General features: G+C 51.8%; 1 protein-coding gene across 3 annotated transcripts in view; it reads right to left on the reverse strand.

The window, feature by feature from the left end:
* Positions 1 to 15,489, reverse strand: part of NCOR1 (nuclear receptor corepressor 1) — a 116,387-nt gene that overhangs the window by 3,461 nt on the left and 97,437 nt on the right. For 2 of the 3 annotated variants that reach the window (XM_063295667.1, XM_063295676.1), the window contains 11 exons: positions 14,525 to 14,674; positions 13,159 to 13,278; positions 12,755 to 12,920; positions 10,444 to 10,955; positions 8,888 to 9,022; positions 7,776 to 7,957; positions 7,189 to 7,412; positions 5,899 to 6,036; positions 4,229 to 4,374; positions 1,870 to 1,923; positions 645 to 866 (listed from right to left, as the gene is read on the reverse strand). In XM_063295667.1, the coding sequence (XP_063151737.1) occupies positions 645 to 866; positions 1,870 to 1,923; positions 4,229 to 4,374; positions 5,899 to 6,036; positions 7,189 to 7,412; positions 7,776 to 7,957; positions 8,888 to 9,022; positions 10,444 to 10,955; positions 12,755 to 12,920; positions 13,159 to 13,278; positions 14,525 to 14,674 (2,049 nt within the window). The remainder of the gene's footprint in view (positions 1 to 644; positions 867 to 1,869; positions 1,924 to 4,228; positions 4,375 to 5,898; positions 6,037 to 7,188; positions 7,413 to 7,775; positions 7,958 to 8,887; positions 9,023 to 10,443; positions 10,956 to 12,754; positions 12,921 to 13,158; positions 13,279 to 14,524; positions 14,675 to 15,489) is intronic. The other variant, XM_063295684.1, reaches the window with a different exon arrangement.

The raw sequence follows: 15,489 nt of genomic DNA on the forward strand, positions 1-15,489 counted from the left end.
TGTTCCGACTTATGTACAAATTCGACTTAAGGACGGACTTAGGAATGGGACTCGTTCTTAAACCGGGGACCTGCTGTAATAACATTGTTTTGTCTGTTTAAATGTACTGGTTCTTATGACCCATGTTCAAAACAGTAATGGCTTTGTTCTTTCTTAGGGACTTCCTGGCCCACCACGTACTTTAGCACACCCACATGGTTTGCTATTATCCCACATGGTAGGAAGATCCAAGCCATCTGTGCATCCTTCTACACACCAAACAGGGTACGCTTTCTTGCTGCAATCTGCCTTCCCAATTTTGGGGAACTGGTGTGTGTGTGTGTGTGTGTGTGTGTGTGTGTGTGGAGAGAAATGCACCTCTTTTTTGTAGGACTTCTGTATCCGCGCAGACCAGCTGAATTCAGAAGCCACCAAGCCAAGCGCTACCAACAGACTTCTCCCTTCTCATCAGAAGCCATTCTGCAAGTTTTTAAGGACTGCAATTTGACCCCCATGAAAACACAGCAGGAAAGATAAGGCTGAATCTGCTAGGGGGGAATGATGGGAATTGTAGTCTGAGACCATGGAGGAACCCAGGTGGCGGGAGACTCATTTCAGCACCATCTTTACCCCAAAAGGACCCAAGCTGGACCTGAAATGCTCACCTGGATTGGGAGATGGGTTGGCTTCCTCCCTCCGGGTTTCGCTGTTTGCTGGCAATGAGGCGCTGGAGCCACTGGGCACCAGCCCCATGGGCTGTGCCATGACCAGACCGTGGTCCTCCCCTTTGTCATCAAAACTGCCCATCAGGGCTTTACGGATGATGTCCTCCAGACCCAGGTTGCTGGCAGGATCGGCTAAGGAAGGGCCTCTGGCACTCACCGCACCTGGGAGGAAGAGGGGGAAAGGTGAATCTAGGGGAAAGAGGGGCATGGGGGTGGGGGTGTGGGACTCAGGGAAACGTGGCAGCAGGAGGGCTCTTCAGCCGGAGAGAGAGAGAGGGCCAAAAGGGGAACACGTCTACCGAGAAGCTCCGAGGCTTTTGCCAGGTATCTCTGCAACAGTCGCCAAAAAAAGTCCATCAGCCATGGAAGCAACTGGCATTACAGGAGCAGAACTGTGGGGTTCTATCATGCACAGGAGAGCGTTAGTTTATTCATATCACATTTATATAGCCGCCCGCCGCAACAAAAAGTGGCCCTGGGCACCACACGGCCGTGAATTAAAAACAATATATAAAAACCGTCCCGAGCTGTTTGTTTCTTACTGGGAAAAAAACCCCCAGAAGTTAAGGAGTTCAAAAACCACATCCAAATATAACAGTCAGGAAACGTAATTCATGAAAACCTGTGAGTCTCTTATCAATAACAGCAACTAGGCAACCCGTGACCTGCCGGGTCATCGTTTCCTTACCAGATTCCTCAACGCCTTCAACAGTGGCAGAGATCCTGATGTGCTGGAAAAGTTCTTAAGGATTCAGGGAGATGCTCGGAGACGTACCTGCCTTGAAAGTAGCCCAGGCTGAACCGCACAGCCCAGTCAAACGGCAGGAGCAGACCACAGGACGGGTCTTATGACACGTTGCATTACGTCATAAAGTGTTTTAGGGCAATTTTTATGTCATAAAACGTTTTACAAAATCTGCCAAATTCCTATTCCACGGGAGTCGTGGGTCCCGGGTTTTGGATGCGCTCTGTAACTTAGCCCAGTTGAGGCACCTGGGTTCAAAAATGGTTGCGTGGCTGGCTGGGGGATTCTGGGAGTTGAAGTCCACACGTCTTAAAACAGCCAAGGCTGAGAAACTCTGCTCTAGACGTTCAAAGAGGGCGGTTTCCGGAGAGGGAGATGCTGCTGGGCCGTGAAACACGCGCTCGCTGCTGGAACCCTTACCTGAGGTCGTGACTGCTGGCAAGTTAAATATTTCTGTCCCAGGTTGAGCAGCTGCTGTTGGCAAAGAGAGGTGGAAGAGACAAGTGTTACCTTCAACACTCCTTTTTTTTCTAAATGGGATTGATTGATTGATTTTCTATCCTGCCTTTGTTATTTTCATAAATAACTCGAAGCGGTGAACATACCTAATACTCCTTCCTCCTCCTGTTTTCCCCACAACAACAACCCTGTGAGGTGGGTTGGGCTGAGAGAGAGGGGCTGGCCCAGGGTCACCCAGCCGGCTTTCATGCCTAAGGCGGGACTAGAACTCTCCCACCACGCCTGATTGGCTCTTGGGCTGAGAGAGAGGGGCTGGCCCAGGGTCACCCAGCCGGCTTTCAGGCCTAAGGCGGGACTAGAACTCTCATACCACACCTGATTGGCTCGTGGGCTGAGAGAGAGGGACTGGCCCAGGGTCACCCAGCCGGCTTTCGTGCCTAAGGCGGGACTAGAACTCTCCCACCACGCCTGATTGGCTCTTGGGCTGAGAGAGAGGGACTGGCCCAGGGTCACCCAGCCAGCTTTCAGGCCTAAGGCGGGACTAGAACTCTCATACCACACCTGATTGGCTCTTGGGCTGAGAGAGAGGGGCTGGCCCAGGATCACCCAGCCGGCTTTCAGGCCTAAGGCGGGACTAGAACTCTCATACCACACCTGATTGGCTCGTGGGCTGAGAGAGAGAGGAGCTGGCCCAGGGTCACCCAGCCGGCTTTCAGGCCTAAGGCGGGACTAGAACTCTCTTACCACGCCTGATTGGCTCGTGGGCTGAGAGAGAGGGACTGGCCCAGGGTCACCCAGCCGGCTTTCAGGCCTAAGGCGGGACTAGAACTCTCCCACCACGCCTGATTGGCTCTTGGGCTGAGAGAGAGGGACTGGCCCAGGGTCACCCAGCTGGCTTTCGTGCCTAAGGCGGGACTAGAACTCTCCTACCACGCCTGATTGGCTCGTGGGCTGAGAGAGAGGGACTGGCCCAGGGTCACCCAGCCGGCTTTCAGGCCTAAGGCGGGACTAGAACTCTCATACCACACCTGATTGGCTCTTGGGCTGAGAGAGAGGGGCTGGCCCAGGATCACCCAGCCGGCTTTCAGGCCTAAGGCGGGACTAGAACTCTCATACCACACCTGATTGGCTCGTGGGCTGAGAGAGAGAGGAGCTGGCCCAGGGTCACCCAGCCGGCTTTCAGGCCTAAGGCGGGACTAGAACTCTCTTACCACGCCTGATTGGCTCGTGGGCTGAGAGAGAGGGACTGGCCCAGGATCACCCAGCCGGCTTTCAGGCCTAAGGCGGGACTAGAACTCTCTTACCACGCCTGATTGGCTCTTGGGCTGAGCGGGAGAGACTGGCCCAGGGTCACCCAGCCGGCTTTCAGGCCTAAGGCAGGACTAGAACTCACGGCCTCCTGGTTGCTAGCCTGTTGCCTTCACCACTAGACCTCACAGCCCCTCTGCCAGCCTGAGCAACCTCAAATCTTTAACCACCACAAAGAGAGTAGATGAAAATACATGAAGTTTGCAAGACTGAAGGGGAACATAAGGACTTTGGAATCAACACTGACAAATTCTTTGGGGGAGAGGGGTCAGACAAATTTTCACATTCTCAGTTGGCTGATTTCTAACTAATAGTTCAGAATCACCCCCTGGAAGTCCTGCCTTCTTGAAGAGGAGGAGCCCGGGTGCCACACACACAGACACAAGACATCCCTCGCCCCCCCCCCAGGAAAGTCAGCTGGTAAGGAAAAAAAGGCAACTCATGCAGAGAGGCGCCAGGGAGGCCGTTCAACTGGGGAGTAATACAAGTAGTCCTCAACTTACAACCATTCGTTTAACAACGGTCCAAAATTACAACAGCCTTGAAATGGGTGCTTTATAGCCTGTAAAGCATTTCCGAGCATCACAAAATGTCACACACCCACCCCGCAGTCACATGATCACATTTTGGGCACTTGGCAACTGGCTTGCATTTACAATTGGTTGCAGCGTCCCACGGTCACATGATCACGTTTTGCAACTTTTTTGCCATTTTCCAGCAAAAAACGCCCATCAGGGAAGCTGGATTCGCTTAATGACTGCTGTGATCTGCTTAACGACCACCGTAAAAATGGTCGTAAATTGGATCTGGTCGCATGGTGACTCAACTTACGACCGCAACAAAAATTCTGGTCCCACTTGTGGTGGTAAGTCGAGGACTACCTGTAGAGGGAATGTAGGATTTTAACAAATGCATCAATTCTCGTGGCAGTTTCTCTGCAGCCCTACTCACATCTACCTCTGTAAAGGCAAGGGGGAAAAAAGAATGAAAACCCAAGGAGAAACAGCCGCACCCATTTCGGAGTCACTTCCACTGCATGAGTTCAGTTTGCGGAATATCTCCTGTTTCTTGGACTTCACCATCGGCGAGGTGTTCTCAAGTTTGGTGAAGAAGGAAGGCAGGTACGTTATGCTGCCTGGAGAGCGGGAGTCCGTCCTGCTGGGACAGGAGAGAATTAAACGCACGCTGAGCCAGGGGGAGAGCGCGCGCAGCCACGTTCCGCCTTTGCTTTCAAAATTCTTGTTTTTCAGAAACGACATCGAGCTACTTTTCCAACAAAGAAAGAAAGGTATTCAGTGTAGGACTCTATTTTTTTCTTTAAAAAAGTAAAGTCTCCTTTGTCAGATATATACAGGCGGTCCTCACTTAATGACCATTCGTTTAGTGATGGTTCAGACTTAAGAAGGTGCTGAAAAAAGCGATTTGCAACTGGTGCTCGCGCTTATGACCGCCGCAGCATCCCCACGGTCACGTGATCACAATTTGGGCACTTGGCAACCGGTTCGCATTTATGACCGTCGCAGTGTCCCGTGGTCACACGATCGCCATTTTTGACCATCCCGGCTGGCTTCTGGCAAGCAACATCAATGGGGAACCCCGTGATTCCCTTAATAACCACGGGTTCACTTAACCTGTGGCGATTCGCTTAACAACCGCAGCAAAAATAGTCGTAAAACCAGGTCAGTTTAGCTTAATGACTGCTTTGCTTAGCAACTGAAATTCTGGTCCCAATTGTGGTTGTTAAGTGAGGACTACCTGTAGACACATCCCTGTAGTTTTCTTTGCATCAGTGCAGAAGTGCAAAACACCTTCCTGGATTTTTTTTCTTCTACTTTCCCTCTCTAGCTCAGAGCTCTGGGATTCCCCAAAGATCTCCTGTCCAAGGGCTTCATATGTAAATACTAGTATTTTGAAAAACTAATTGTTATTTAACTATCAAAGAATCCCAGGGCTACAGACTACGCTTGGAAGTTTAAAAATATGGTATTTTTTAAAACCAACGCTGGAATCCGAAGAGAAGTATCTGTGAATGGAGCAGAGGGGCCGATTCCTGTCTACCTGCAGTCTGGAAGATCCCCTGATTTGGGGGCTGCAAGAATGGGAGAGAGAGAAGTGCGCCTGCATAACATCGAATTCCACCCTAATCCTTCTAGCACCTAACTTTAGCAGCAACATTTCTAACTTAGCCATCGTGATCAAACTGTCAACAACTCCCAATGACTTAGAAGAAAAATAGAAAGGGGGCAGGGGCGCGATATGAGTCCCCTTTTCGGGAGAGATGGGCGGTGATAGAAATTCGAACAAACCAACAAACCAACCAATAAATAAAATATGGTTCTAAGGGACAGGACTGGTGAAAGATCAGGACGAGCAGCTACAGTTTGTGCCCCCTTCCAGAACTCCTGCCCCTGACGGGAGACACAACCAAACCCTGCTCAGGATTTGTCCCTGGCTGCCCAGTTTCTCAAGCTGCCGAAACCTCTTGGATGACAAAGGCTGGCACAACAGGGAGGATCAGTTTGGGCCACATCTGTCCAGCTGAGGGAGAAATGAACCTCTGGATCTTTTCCCTCAGCTGCAGGATCTAGGGCTGCGCGTGCCCATTCCAAGCACCTTCTTGGCAACATCCCCGTGGAGCACGCAAGCTGGCCCAGAAACCCTTTCGCAACCCAGCTCGGGTACCTCTGTTCCGAAGGCTCTGATCTTTGGGACAGCATCAGGAAGTTGTCCTGCTTCTCGTGTGCCGCCGGAGGCTGGGGTGGGGAGATCGGCTCGTACGACTCCGAGGAAACGTGGCTTCTCTCGGGAGACTTCCCAAGCCTTGAGGTTGCAGCACAACAAAACAGACACTTTACCTACAATGCAAGTTTCACTGGGGCACAGCCCAACCACAAGGAAAACGATCAGTCAAGCAAAGGCCAAAAGTAAGAATTATACTATAAAATCAACACCTATCAGGAAACACAATGCCCATAGAAATAACACTTAGGCAGGCAGAAAATCCTACGCCTGACATTCTGACGCCTGACTGTACTAGGAGGATTTATAGCAAGTTAGCCCTCCCATGAAATGTTGTCAGCCTCCACTCTCACCATCTACTCCCAAGCACTTCCACCAACTGGTTAGGATTATTAAACAGGCAAGTTTTCAGATCTCTCTTAAACGCATCCCCAGATGGATGGGGCCAGAGTAGAGAAGGAAGAGAAATCCAGAATTGAGGGTCCAGAATTGAAACGCACAGAAGCCGAACAAGAGAGCGCGATGTAGGTGGCCCCCAACCCCGTCCCCCTCTCAAGGTTCTTTAAATGGCTGAGGGAGGGGGGGGGCTGGAATCAAGGAAAGGGCAGATTTTGGGTGGAAAAGGCCATGGGCAGTCATCCTTTGGTCAGAATGCAGGTCTGGCCCTAAATTCTAGAAGGGAGGGAGGGAAGGAGGGAGAGAGGGGAAACCGAAAGATGAGAAAAGGGAGGGAGGGAGGGAAGGAATAGGAAACTGGAAGATGAGAGAAAGAAGGAAGAAAGGAAGGAAAGAAAGAGATGATGGAGGGAGGGAGAAGGAGGGAGGGAAGAAGAGAATAGGAAGCCCAAGATTCATTCATTCATTCATTCATTCATTCATTCATTCATTCATTCATTCATTCATTCATTCTATCTATCTATCTATCTATCTATCTATCTATCTATCTATCTATCTATCTATCTATCTATCTATCTATCTATCTAATTTATCCCCGCCCATCTCCTCCTGTTGGAGGACTCTGGGCGGTTTACAACAATCGATTAAAACCATCACAATAAATACAAAAAGTAAAATACAGTAAAAAATAATATAAATAGAAATAAAAAATAAAGATGAGAAAAAGAAGGAAGGAATGAAAGAGAGAGACAAGGGAGGAAGGAAGGAAGAAGAGAATAGGAAACAGAAAGATGAGAGAAAGAAGGAAAGAGAGAGATGAAGGAAGGAAAAGGTTACCTTCCCCTGCTTTTGTCAGAGATTATTTCGGGGGACATTCGGGACCCCGGACGCTGGTGGGGAGAGGCCTGCACCTGGATTTCAGGGCTGTAGCGGTTCGAAGCCTTGACCCGGTTTGTCGGAGCGACGGACGTCAGCGCAGAGCTCTGGAACGTGCTGGTGGGAGTCGGCAGGGACGGCTGGGTGGAGGCTTGGCTACGCGCAAAGTCCTGCGTGATGATTTGCTGGGGCCAGGAAGGAGCAGAACCAAGCCAAAAGGGGGGAAAGAAAAAAAGTCACCCGTGAGTCAGCCGGCCTCTGTCTGCAGAGCAATTTGGATGCTTTACAAATACCGAGATCACCAAAGAGCCCTTCCAAATGGGGGCGCTTCCCAAACGTCAGAGCAACTGGCTTGGAACACCTGCAAATCTGCAAAGGGTCCCACTTTTTACCCTGAACTGCCCTCCCTCCACATGTCCCAGCAGGTATGGCAGGAGGAAGGCTGGGTTTCAGAGAAGGTCCCCCAGATGCTCTATTTTGCAGGGTGCCCAGAGAGGTTCAGCCCCTCCCAGGACCAAACCCAGGGAGGCCCCGAAGTGCAAACTCACACAGATGTGGTCGGCCAGGGTGATCAGGCGGTGGGTCTGGGGCACGGGCCCCATCCCTTTGCCCTGGGCAGGCGGGGGCGCTGGCTGTGGCGGCGGCTGGGACGGCTGCTGCTGGGGCGAAGGCGAATCTTGCGGTGGTCTGTAAGGGTGACCGAGCCCCTCGTACTGCCGGCTGCAGTCTCCTGTGTCCCCGGGGGGGGCGGGGGGGAGAGATTTGCATGAGGTGCAGGTGGCACAAGAAACGTTTTAGTCGGACCCAGTGCCCCCCAAACGGCACTGGGAAGGGCAGGGCCAGACCAAGGGCAATTCATCCCCTTCTTCAAACAAGCAACTCGATGGGACACGCTGCTCTTTCCCTGCTTAGCGTCCTGCAGAGGGGTTAGGATCACAATTCCCAGAATTCTCGGCCAGAAAACAAGCTGGGTTTTCCAGGAGTTGCAGTCTCGGGCCGTTTGGAAGGCACCAAGATGGATCAGACCCACAAGCAAGGCTGGTAGGTAACAGCCTCGCTTTCCAAAATTAGTCAATCTCATTGGAAGATCGCCCTTCCCCAAGCTACTGGTAGTCCTCGTTTAACGACCATTCGTTTAGTGACAGTTCGGATTTACAACAGTGCCGAAAAACCGACTTACAACTGGTTCTTGCACTTATGACTGCCACAGCACCCCCGTGGTCACATGATCACAATTCGGGCACTTGGCAACCGGCTTGCATTTACAACCGTCACAGAGTCCCACAGTCACATGATCACCATTTCCCACCCTCCCGGCTGGCTTCCAGCAAGCAAAATCAATGGGGAACTATGTGATTCGTTTAACGACCATGTGGTTCGCTTAACGGCTAAAGTGATCTGTTTAGTGACCACCGCGAAAAATTTCATAAAATCGGTTCGGATTCGCTTAATGACCTCTTCGCTTAGCAACTGAAATTCTGATCCCAATTGTGGTCGTTAGGCAAGGACCACCTGTAGTATCCTCCAGCTTCGTCATCCCTTGAGAGGGAACCAGGTAGGAGACAGGTCTTGGAATCAGGTTGGTCTCAACCTTAGACAAATCCGGGCAGCCCAATTTTATGTTCAAAAAAGCTAAGTTTCCCATCCTAGGAAAGCTTACTTTCTCCTTGATTCACTTTGGGTGGCTCCTGCTGGTAAGAGGGCATCTTTTCCTGAGAGGGGACAGGCGAGTTAGCGGGGCTGATCACCTCGATTGCGTCTCTAGATGGTTCGTATCGGTGGGAAGAGGAGGACACTGCGGAGGAAAAGGAGGATGGGAAGACGTGGCCTCTGCGGTAACTGAGAAGGATGTTTAGAAAGTCTGCAGCATTTTACAACATTATTCCAGAGTAGAGACTGTCCTTTCCCTAACACGGTGCTTCTCAATCTTGGGAACTTTTAAGGTGTGCGGACTTCAACTCCCAGAATTCCCCAGCCAGCATGGTCTAGTCCCACCTTAGGCACGAAAACCGGCTGGGTGACTTCAGGCCAGTCCCTCTCTTCCAACCCAGCTCACCTCACACAAGTGTTGCTGTGGGGAAAAGACCCCCCCCGAATTGTGGAAAATAAAGGTGCAACCCAAGTCCAACAATATATACACAAAAGCCAGCTTGCACGTTCACACGCCTCATTGTGAGGTTCAGAAAAGGGCTGCGTGATGAACGTCGGATCAGAAACAAGGAGAGAGCGAGGGAGGTGGGGACAGCTTCCTTGGGTATGCTAATGCCCGTTATCAGCTGAAAGAGCTCTGAGCCAGCTCTCTCTTCCTCTAGGGGCCAGGGCACAGATTTCAATCCCAGGAAGACAGATCCTGGCTGGAAGTCTGGAAAAAACTTCCTGAAAGTAAGAGCAGTTGGACAGGGGAACCCTGATGCCAAAAGGGGGTGGGCTCCCCTTTGCTGGGGGTGTTCGAGCAGCTCCTGGAAAGGCGCTGTCCAAAAGAGCTTTAATCTGGATTATAGCGCTGAGCAAGGCTTCCAACTCTGCAGCTATAGAGTGTAAGGAGGTCGATGTTGATGGAAATAGGCAAGAACCAGGCCCCTGGGCAAAAGGGGCTGAATCCAGAATGAAGTAACATTTGGAAGCGGCTCAGGCAGACACCTCCCTGATTCACATGAGTATAAGAAGGGGCAAGAGGCCCAGCACAATCAAATTTGCAAGATTCTGTTATCAGAGCCAACCTCAATAAAAGTAGTTTTAGCCTTCCACTGGGGTTGATTTCCTGCTCTGGTCTACCTCGTAGGGCTGAAAAGACCCCCTTCCCACTTTATGTTGCTATTCAGTTAACCCCTCTACAGCTGAAGTCTGCATTTCTCAACCTCAGGAACTTTAAGCCAGATGGACTTCAACTCCCAGAATTCCCCAGCCAGCATGCCGGCTGGGGAATTCTGGGAGTTGGAAGTCCATAAGGCTGAAAAGTTGCCGAGGCTGAGAAACACGGGCTTAGGCTGATGGTCTGGTTCACAAATCTGCTAATGCAAAGGCTGGGTTTCCTACCACACCCCGCATCGCAGAGGCCCGATCCCATTTTGGCCCAGTCCAGCATGCTGTGTGAGCTCAGCTACGGATCAGAGAAAACAAGCCGTGCCGCCATCGGTTACTCAACCCCCAAACTGCCCCACCGACCGACAACCCGGCTGGAAAAGCCTCCTGGCCTGACGGCAGAAAGCGACGTACGGTTGCTGGAGGAATCCGAGCTCTGAGAGCCGCGATCGCGGGCATCCTTGTCGGAGGCGATCTGCCGCGTGATGATCACGTCGATGAAGTTGGCCGCCGTGATGGTGGTCTTCCCACGGGTGCGCAGCTCCTCCTCGTACTTGGAGATGGAGGGCGGCTCTTTGTCCTTCCCGGCCTCGGAATAGATGGCCGAAGGCGGCGGGTTCTGGGATTTGCTGCTTGAAAAGGTCACCGACGTCGACGAGGTGTAGGGGCCCGGGGGGCCCCTCTTCTCCCCCTCCAGCACCTTCTGCTCCATTTGCTGCTGCTGCTGCTGCTCGCTCACCACGGACCGGCGCCCCAGGTTCTCCTCCATCCGCCCCCCGTCGTGTTTGCCCTCCTTGGACTTGGCCACTTCCATCTGCGGGGCGGACGCGGCGGCATCCACGAGAGCGGCCAGAGCATCGGCCGCGGTGCTGTAGCGTGAAGCCGGCAGCCCTTGGGTGATGGAGGGAGCGCCGGGGGGCAGCTGCCTGTTGGGGAAAGAGAAGAGGATCGAGAGAGAGGAAGGAGACAACGACATTTCCAGGATTATACTGTCTCACGTATCTGGCGTTTCTGTAGCTGTGCGGACGGGACCCTGAGCCAGCGGCCGAGAGGGCCTTGTATCAGCTCAGCTGGGACACCAATGAGGTCCCTTCCTGGGGCGAAAAATGCATCCCCTGGAAAGACCCAGGGCTGTAACAGGGAACTCATCTACATGGATCCTGTCTTTGAGGCTGGTCCAGAAGCATCAAGCAGTACAGAACTCAGCACCCAAGTTCTTCTCCAGGAGAACTCAAAGACGGTATTACTTTTGTGAGGAAAGCAGGCTGGCTTCCAGATTTTATTTTATTTTTTTCAGGTAAGGTACAGAATGCTGGTTAGGATCTTTAAAGCTCTGTGTAAAATGGAAGAGCAATAAAGATGGTGAATGGATGGGAGGCTAAATCCGATGGAGAACGGTTAAAAGACCTGGGTCTGTTTAGCCTAAGGAAGAGAAGGCGGAGGGGAGACAGGATGGCAATCTTCCAGTCCTTGAAGGGCTGGTCCAGAGAAGAGGATGTGGATTTATTTTTTGTAGCATGCGAGAGTAAGACAAGAATCAGCGGGTGGGAGGTTAACAGGGAGATCCAAACCTGAAATAAGGAGGGATTTGCTGGTTGTGAGTGCTATTAAGCCGTGGGACAGCCTGCCTCCTGGAGTCATGGGGGCACCATCACTGGAGGGTTTCAAGAAAAGGTTGGACAGCCATTTATTTGGGATGGTCTGAGGATTCCTGCCCTGGGCAGGGGGTTGAAGACCTCCAAGGTTCCTTCCAACCCCAGGCATTCCATTATTCTGCTTGAGCTAACAACATCATCTACCGCAATGGTTATCAACATGGCAACTTCCAGATGTTTGGACTTCAACCTTCTGAACAGCTGCTCCACTATCCCTATGAAGTTGAGGGACCAAAGTATTTCATCAGCTTTTTTGAAAAAAGGCCTTTGAAATGCAAATTCTTTAGACAGGATATTAATTATTCCAATTTTCATTTTAGTATCTCTGGTTTTAAAGCTGTTTTTACATTATTACTGAAAACTACTGAGAGGTTTCTCAGGAAGGAAAGGAAGGGAAGGAGGGAGGAAGGAAGGAAGAAAGGAAGGGAGGGAGGGAGGGAGGGAGTTTCCATCAAGTCACTTTGGGAATTGAAGAGCAGAGGAAAGCAGTTGAAGTAAATCAATGAACAAGCCAGCCAACATTGTAGGTCACAGGGAGAATCTTTCCTTTGAAGGATCAAGAATGTTCTTGAGAGCCATTCCAAATCCTCCTCTTCCTGAGCTAAGGATGGCTAAAATCACAGAAGGAATGCAACTGCATGTCTACCCAAGTACACTAAATCTCTCCAATTGGTGGAAGCTTTCACTGAAACCTTGCTTCTGGTGGGCACTGGCCCAAGGGCTCAGGATCACTATGACGATTTGTCTAAAGCAGCAACTCCAGCCATTGTTTTAAGCCCCACTGACTTCTGGATTCAACCCATCCCATCCCTCCAGGGCTCCTCTGGGTGCCAGGCCGGAGACCTGAGCTGAGCAACGTCTCCGTTAGTGGCTGCCCCCCTGGCCCTGGGCAGCCTAGGACCTTTCCCACCACGGCATCAGAGAACCAAGGGTAGGTTCCTCCACCTTCTGAAAGCCAACCAGATGTTCTCCGTTAAGGAGCTCCGGCCCAACCCCTTCAGGGGGTCCCAGAAACGTGGCCTGTTGCAAGGGAGACATCAGCAACCCAGACAGAAGACAAGAAGTCATACATGATGCGCAGCTGGGCAGCGGGGTCCAGAGGGGTGATGACGCTCGTCCCGTTGGAGCCCTGGAAAATGCTGGGCCGCTGCTGGAGGATGTTCTCCTGGTTCCGGACCGACGGCGATGGGGAGCGGACGTAGCCGTGGCTGCCGGGCCTCCCGGGCTGCTCGGTGCCTTGGGAACGTGCGGGGAAACTGAGTCAGTGGCTGGGAAAGGAGGGGTCTGACGGTCACCCATTGCCTCCCAAAGGTTACAGCAGGTTTTCACCACCCGGTACCCTCCGGGTTAATTGAACTACAACTCCCATCAGCCCTGGCAGCGTGGTCCAATTACGGTGGCCAATTCTGCCTGCAGATTCTCTTCTGCTGCTGAAAGGAGGTGACCGTGCCAAAAGAGGCCACAGGAGGCTTACCTGGGCGAAGGTAGAGGTCCGTGGGAGTGGACGAGATTCTCTCCCGGTCTCGCTCTCGCTCTTTCTCCCTCTCCCTCTCCACGTTGGCCACCACGGAGGCCGGCAGGTGGGAAGGGTGCCCTGGTAAGCAGAGCAGAGGAGGGGCTCTTGAGAAACAAGCAGACGGCTTACCCGCTGGTACAGCTAGTCCTCGACTTACGACCACAATTGGGACCGGAATTTCCATTGTAAATTGTTGTGGTCGTTAAGTCGAGCCACATGCAACCGGACCTGACCGTACGACTGTTTTACAGAGGCTGTTAAGTCAATCACAGTGGCCGCTAAGTGGATCCAGCTTCCCCAATGGGCGTTTTTTGCCAGGAAACAGCAAAAAAGTCGCAAAATGTGATCACGTGACCACCAAACTCTGAACCGGTCATAAACACGAGCCAGTTGCCAAGGGCCCGAAATGCAATCACATGACAGGGGGTGGGGTTGCAACGTTTTGTGACATTTGGAAGTGCTTTACAGGCTGTAAAGCACCCATTCTGCGGTCGCCCGTAACTTCAGACCATTGTTAAACGAATGGTCGTAAGTTGAGGACTACCTGTAACAGAAGAGACGCGTCAGTCATTTTTACAAATAGGGGCCGCGGTGGCTCAGTGGTTAAGACACTGAGTCAGAGGACCATTAAGGTCAGCAGCTCAGCAGTTCAAAACCTGAGAGTGTGAGCCACGTGAGGGCAGGCCCCACGGCAGAAAAGGCGCATCTCCTGGTCCCCACCAGCCGACATTCCTTGTCTGACGGGACCCAACCAAGCCCATTGTGCCGGACCAGATTGGACGGGTAGAAACAAGTGGGAGGAGACGGTCCCTCGGGTAACCTGGCCCCACACACCACTAATTTTTCATTATTGTTATCATTAATACTGTTATTAATCAGGGCTGTTTCATTCTGCCTGTTTTTAATTGTTTTTAATTAATATTAGATTCTGTAGCCCATCCAGAGTTTGCTGGAATGGGTGGCTATAATACATGCATGCGTACACACATATATACATACAGTTATTTAGTTATTCGTTCAATTTATATGGCTGCCCATATCAGATTCACGACTCTGGATGGCTAACAGTTAAAAAGACTGTAAGACAGTGTTTCTCGACCTTGGCAACTTTAAGCTGTGTGGACTTCAACTCCCAGAATTCCCCAGCCAGCATGGCTGGCTGCGGAATTCTGGGAGTTGAAGTCCACACAGCTTAAAGTTGCCAAGGTCGAGAAACACTGCCATATGATAACACATAACATGCCCCCCCGCCCCAAAGCCCCTTGGCCGCGTGGGATCTGAAGCCGGGCACATCCATCGTTCAATGCCGCCTGCCGACTCTTACCCGGAGACATGGAGGGAGGGTTGTAAGGCCTGGTCGGGAATGCCAGCTGAGTCCCAGGAATGTACGTGATTCTCTCCATTGGGGGCGTGCTTGGCCCTCCGGGGTGTGGCACCAAGATGGTAGGAGCCATGCTGTTCAGGTCGATGATGCCTTGTTAGAAGAGGAAGGAAGAAAAGCTAAGGCGGGAAGGCCAAAAGGAAAATAAGTAAGAAAGCCGACACAGACAGATCTACTCGGGGACCCAATCCTGCTGCCCCCGCACTTGCAAGCTCTCTGGAGCCGTCTTCCTTGACCCGGCATCGCCCCCAGCTATGTAGTACTACAACACTCATCACTCCAAGCCATCGAGTCTGTCATTACGAACGAGGACAGTAAGACAGATGGGATCCTGACGGTTTGGGGTCTCCATATCATGTCCCCTCGAATGAATGGCTTTGCTTCTCACCTTGAGAGAATCCAGAGCTCTCAAGGGTGGTCACTGGGGGGAGGCCAGCAAGAAGGCAGGGTGGTTAGGAGGAAGAGCCTTACAAAACTAAACTTAATCCTGTAATGGTATGTGGGAATGACCGTGCAATACAGGGGGAGGGGCCACAGCCAGGGGGAGGGGCCGTGGCAAGCCTCTTGGAAGGGACCTTGATATCAGCCTTGTGAGGTAGTCCAGACAGGAAGCACACCCAGATGAACTAATTCTACAGGTAGCCCTCGACTTATGACCATTTGTTTAGTGACTGAGGTTACGACAGCGCTGAAAAGGTGACTTGTGACCAGTCCTTGCACTTACGACCGTCGCAGCGTCCCTGCGGTCACGTGGGCAAAATTTGGGCACTTGGCAAACGGCATGTATTTACAATGTATTTTTGGGGGGGTGGGGGGAAGCAGTTGTTTGTGTGGACTCCCAGTTGGTAATAGTACCAGGTACTTGGGTGCTTCAATGAATCAGTTCTCAGCCCCGATCTGTCAAGTCT

The sequence above is a fragment of the Candoia aspera genome, chromosome 1 (assembly GCF_035149785.1).
Source record: "Candoia aspera isolate rCanAsp1 chromosome 1, rCanAsp1.hap2, whole genome shotgun sequence".
Lineage (NCBI taxonomy): Eukaryota > Metazoa > Chordata > Lepidosauria > Squamata > Boidae > Candoia > Candoia aspera.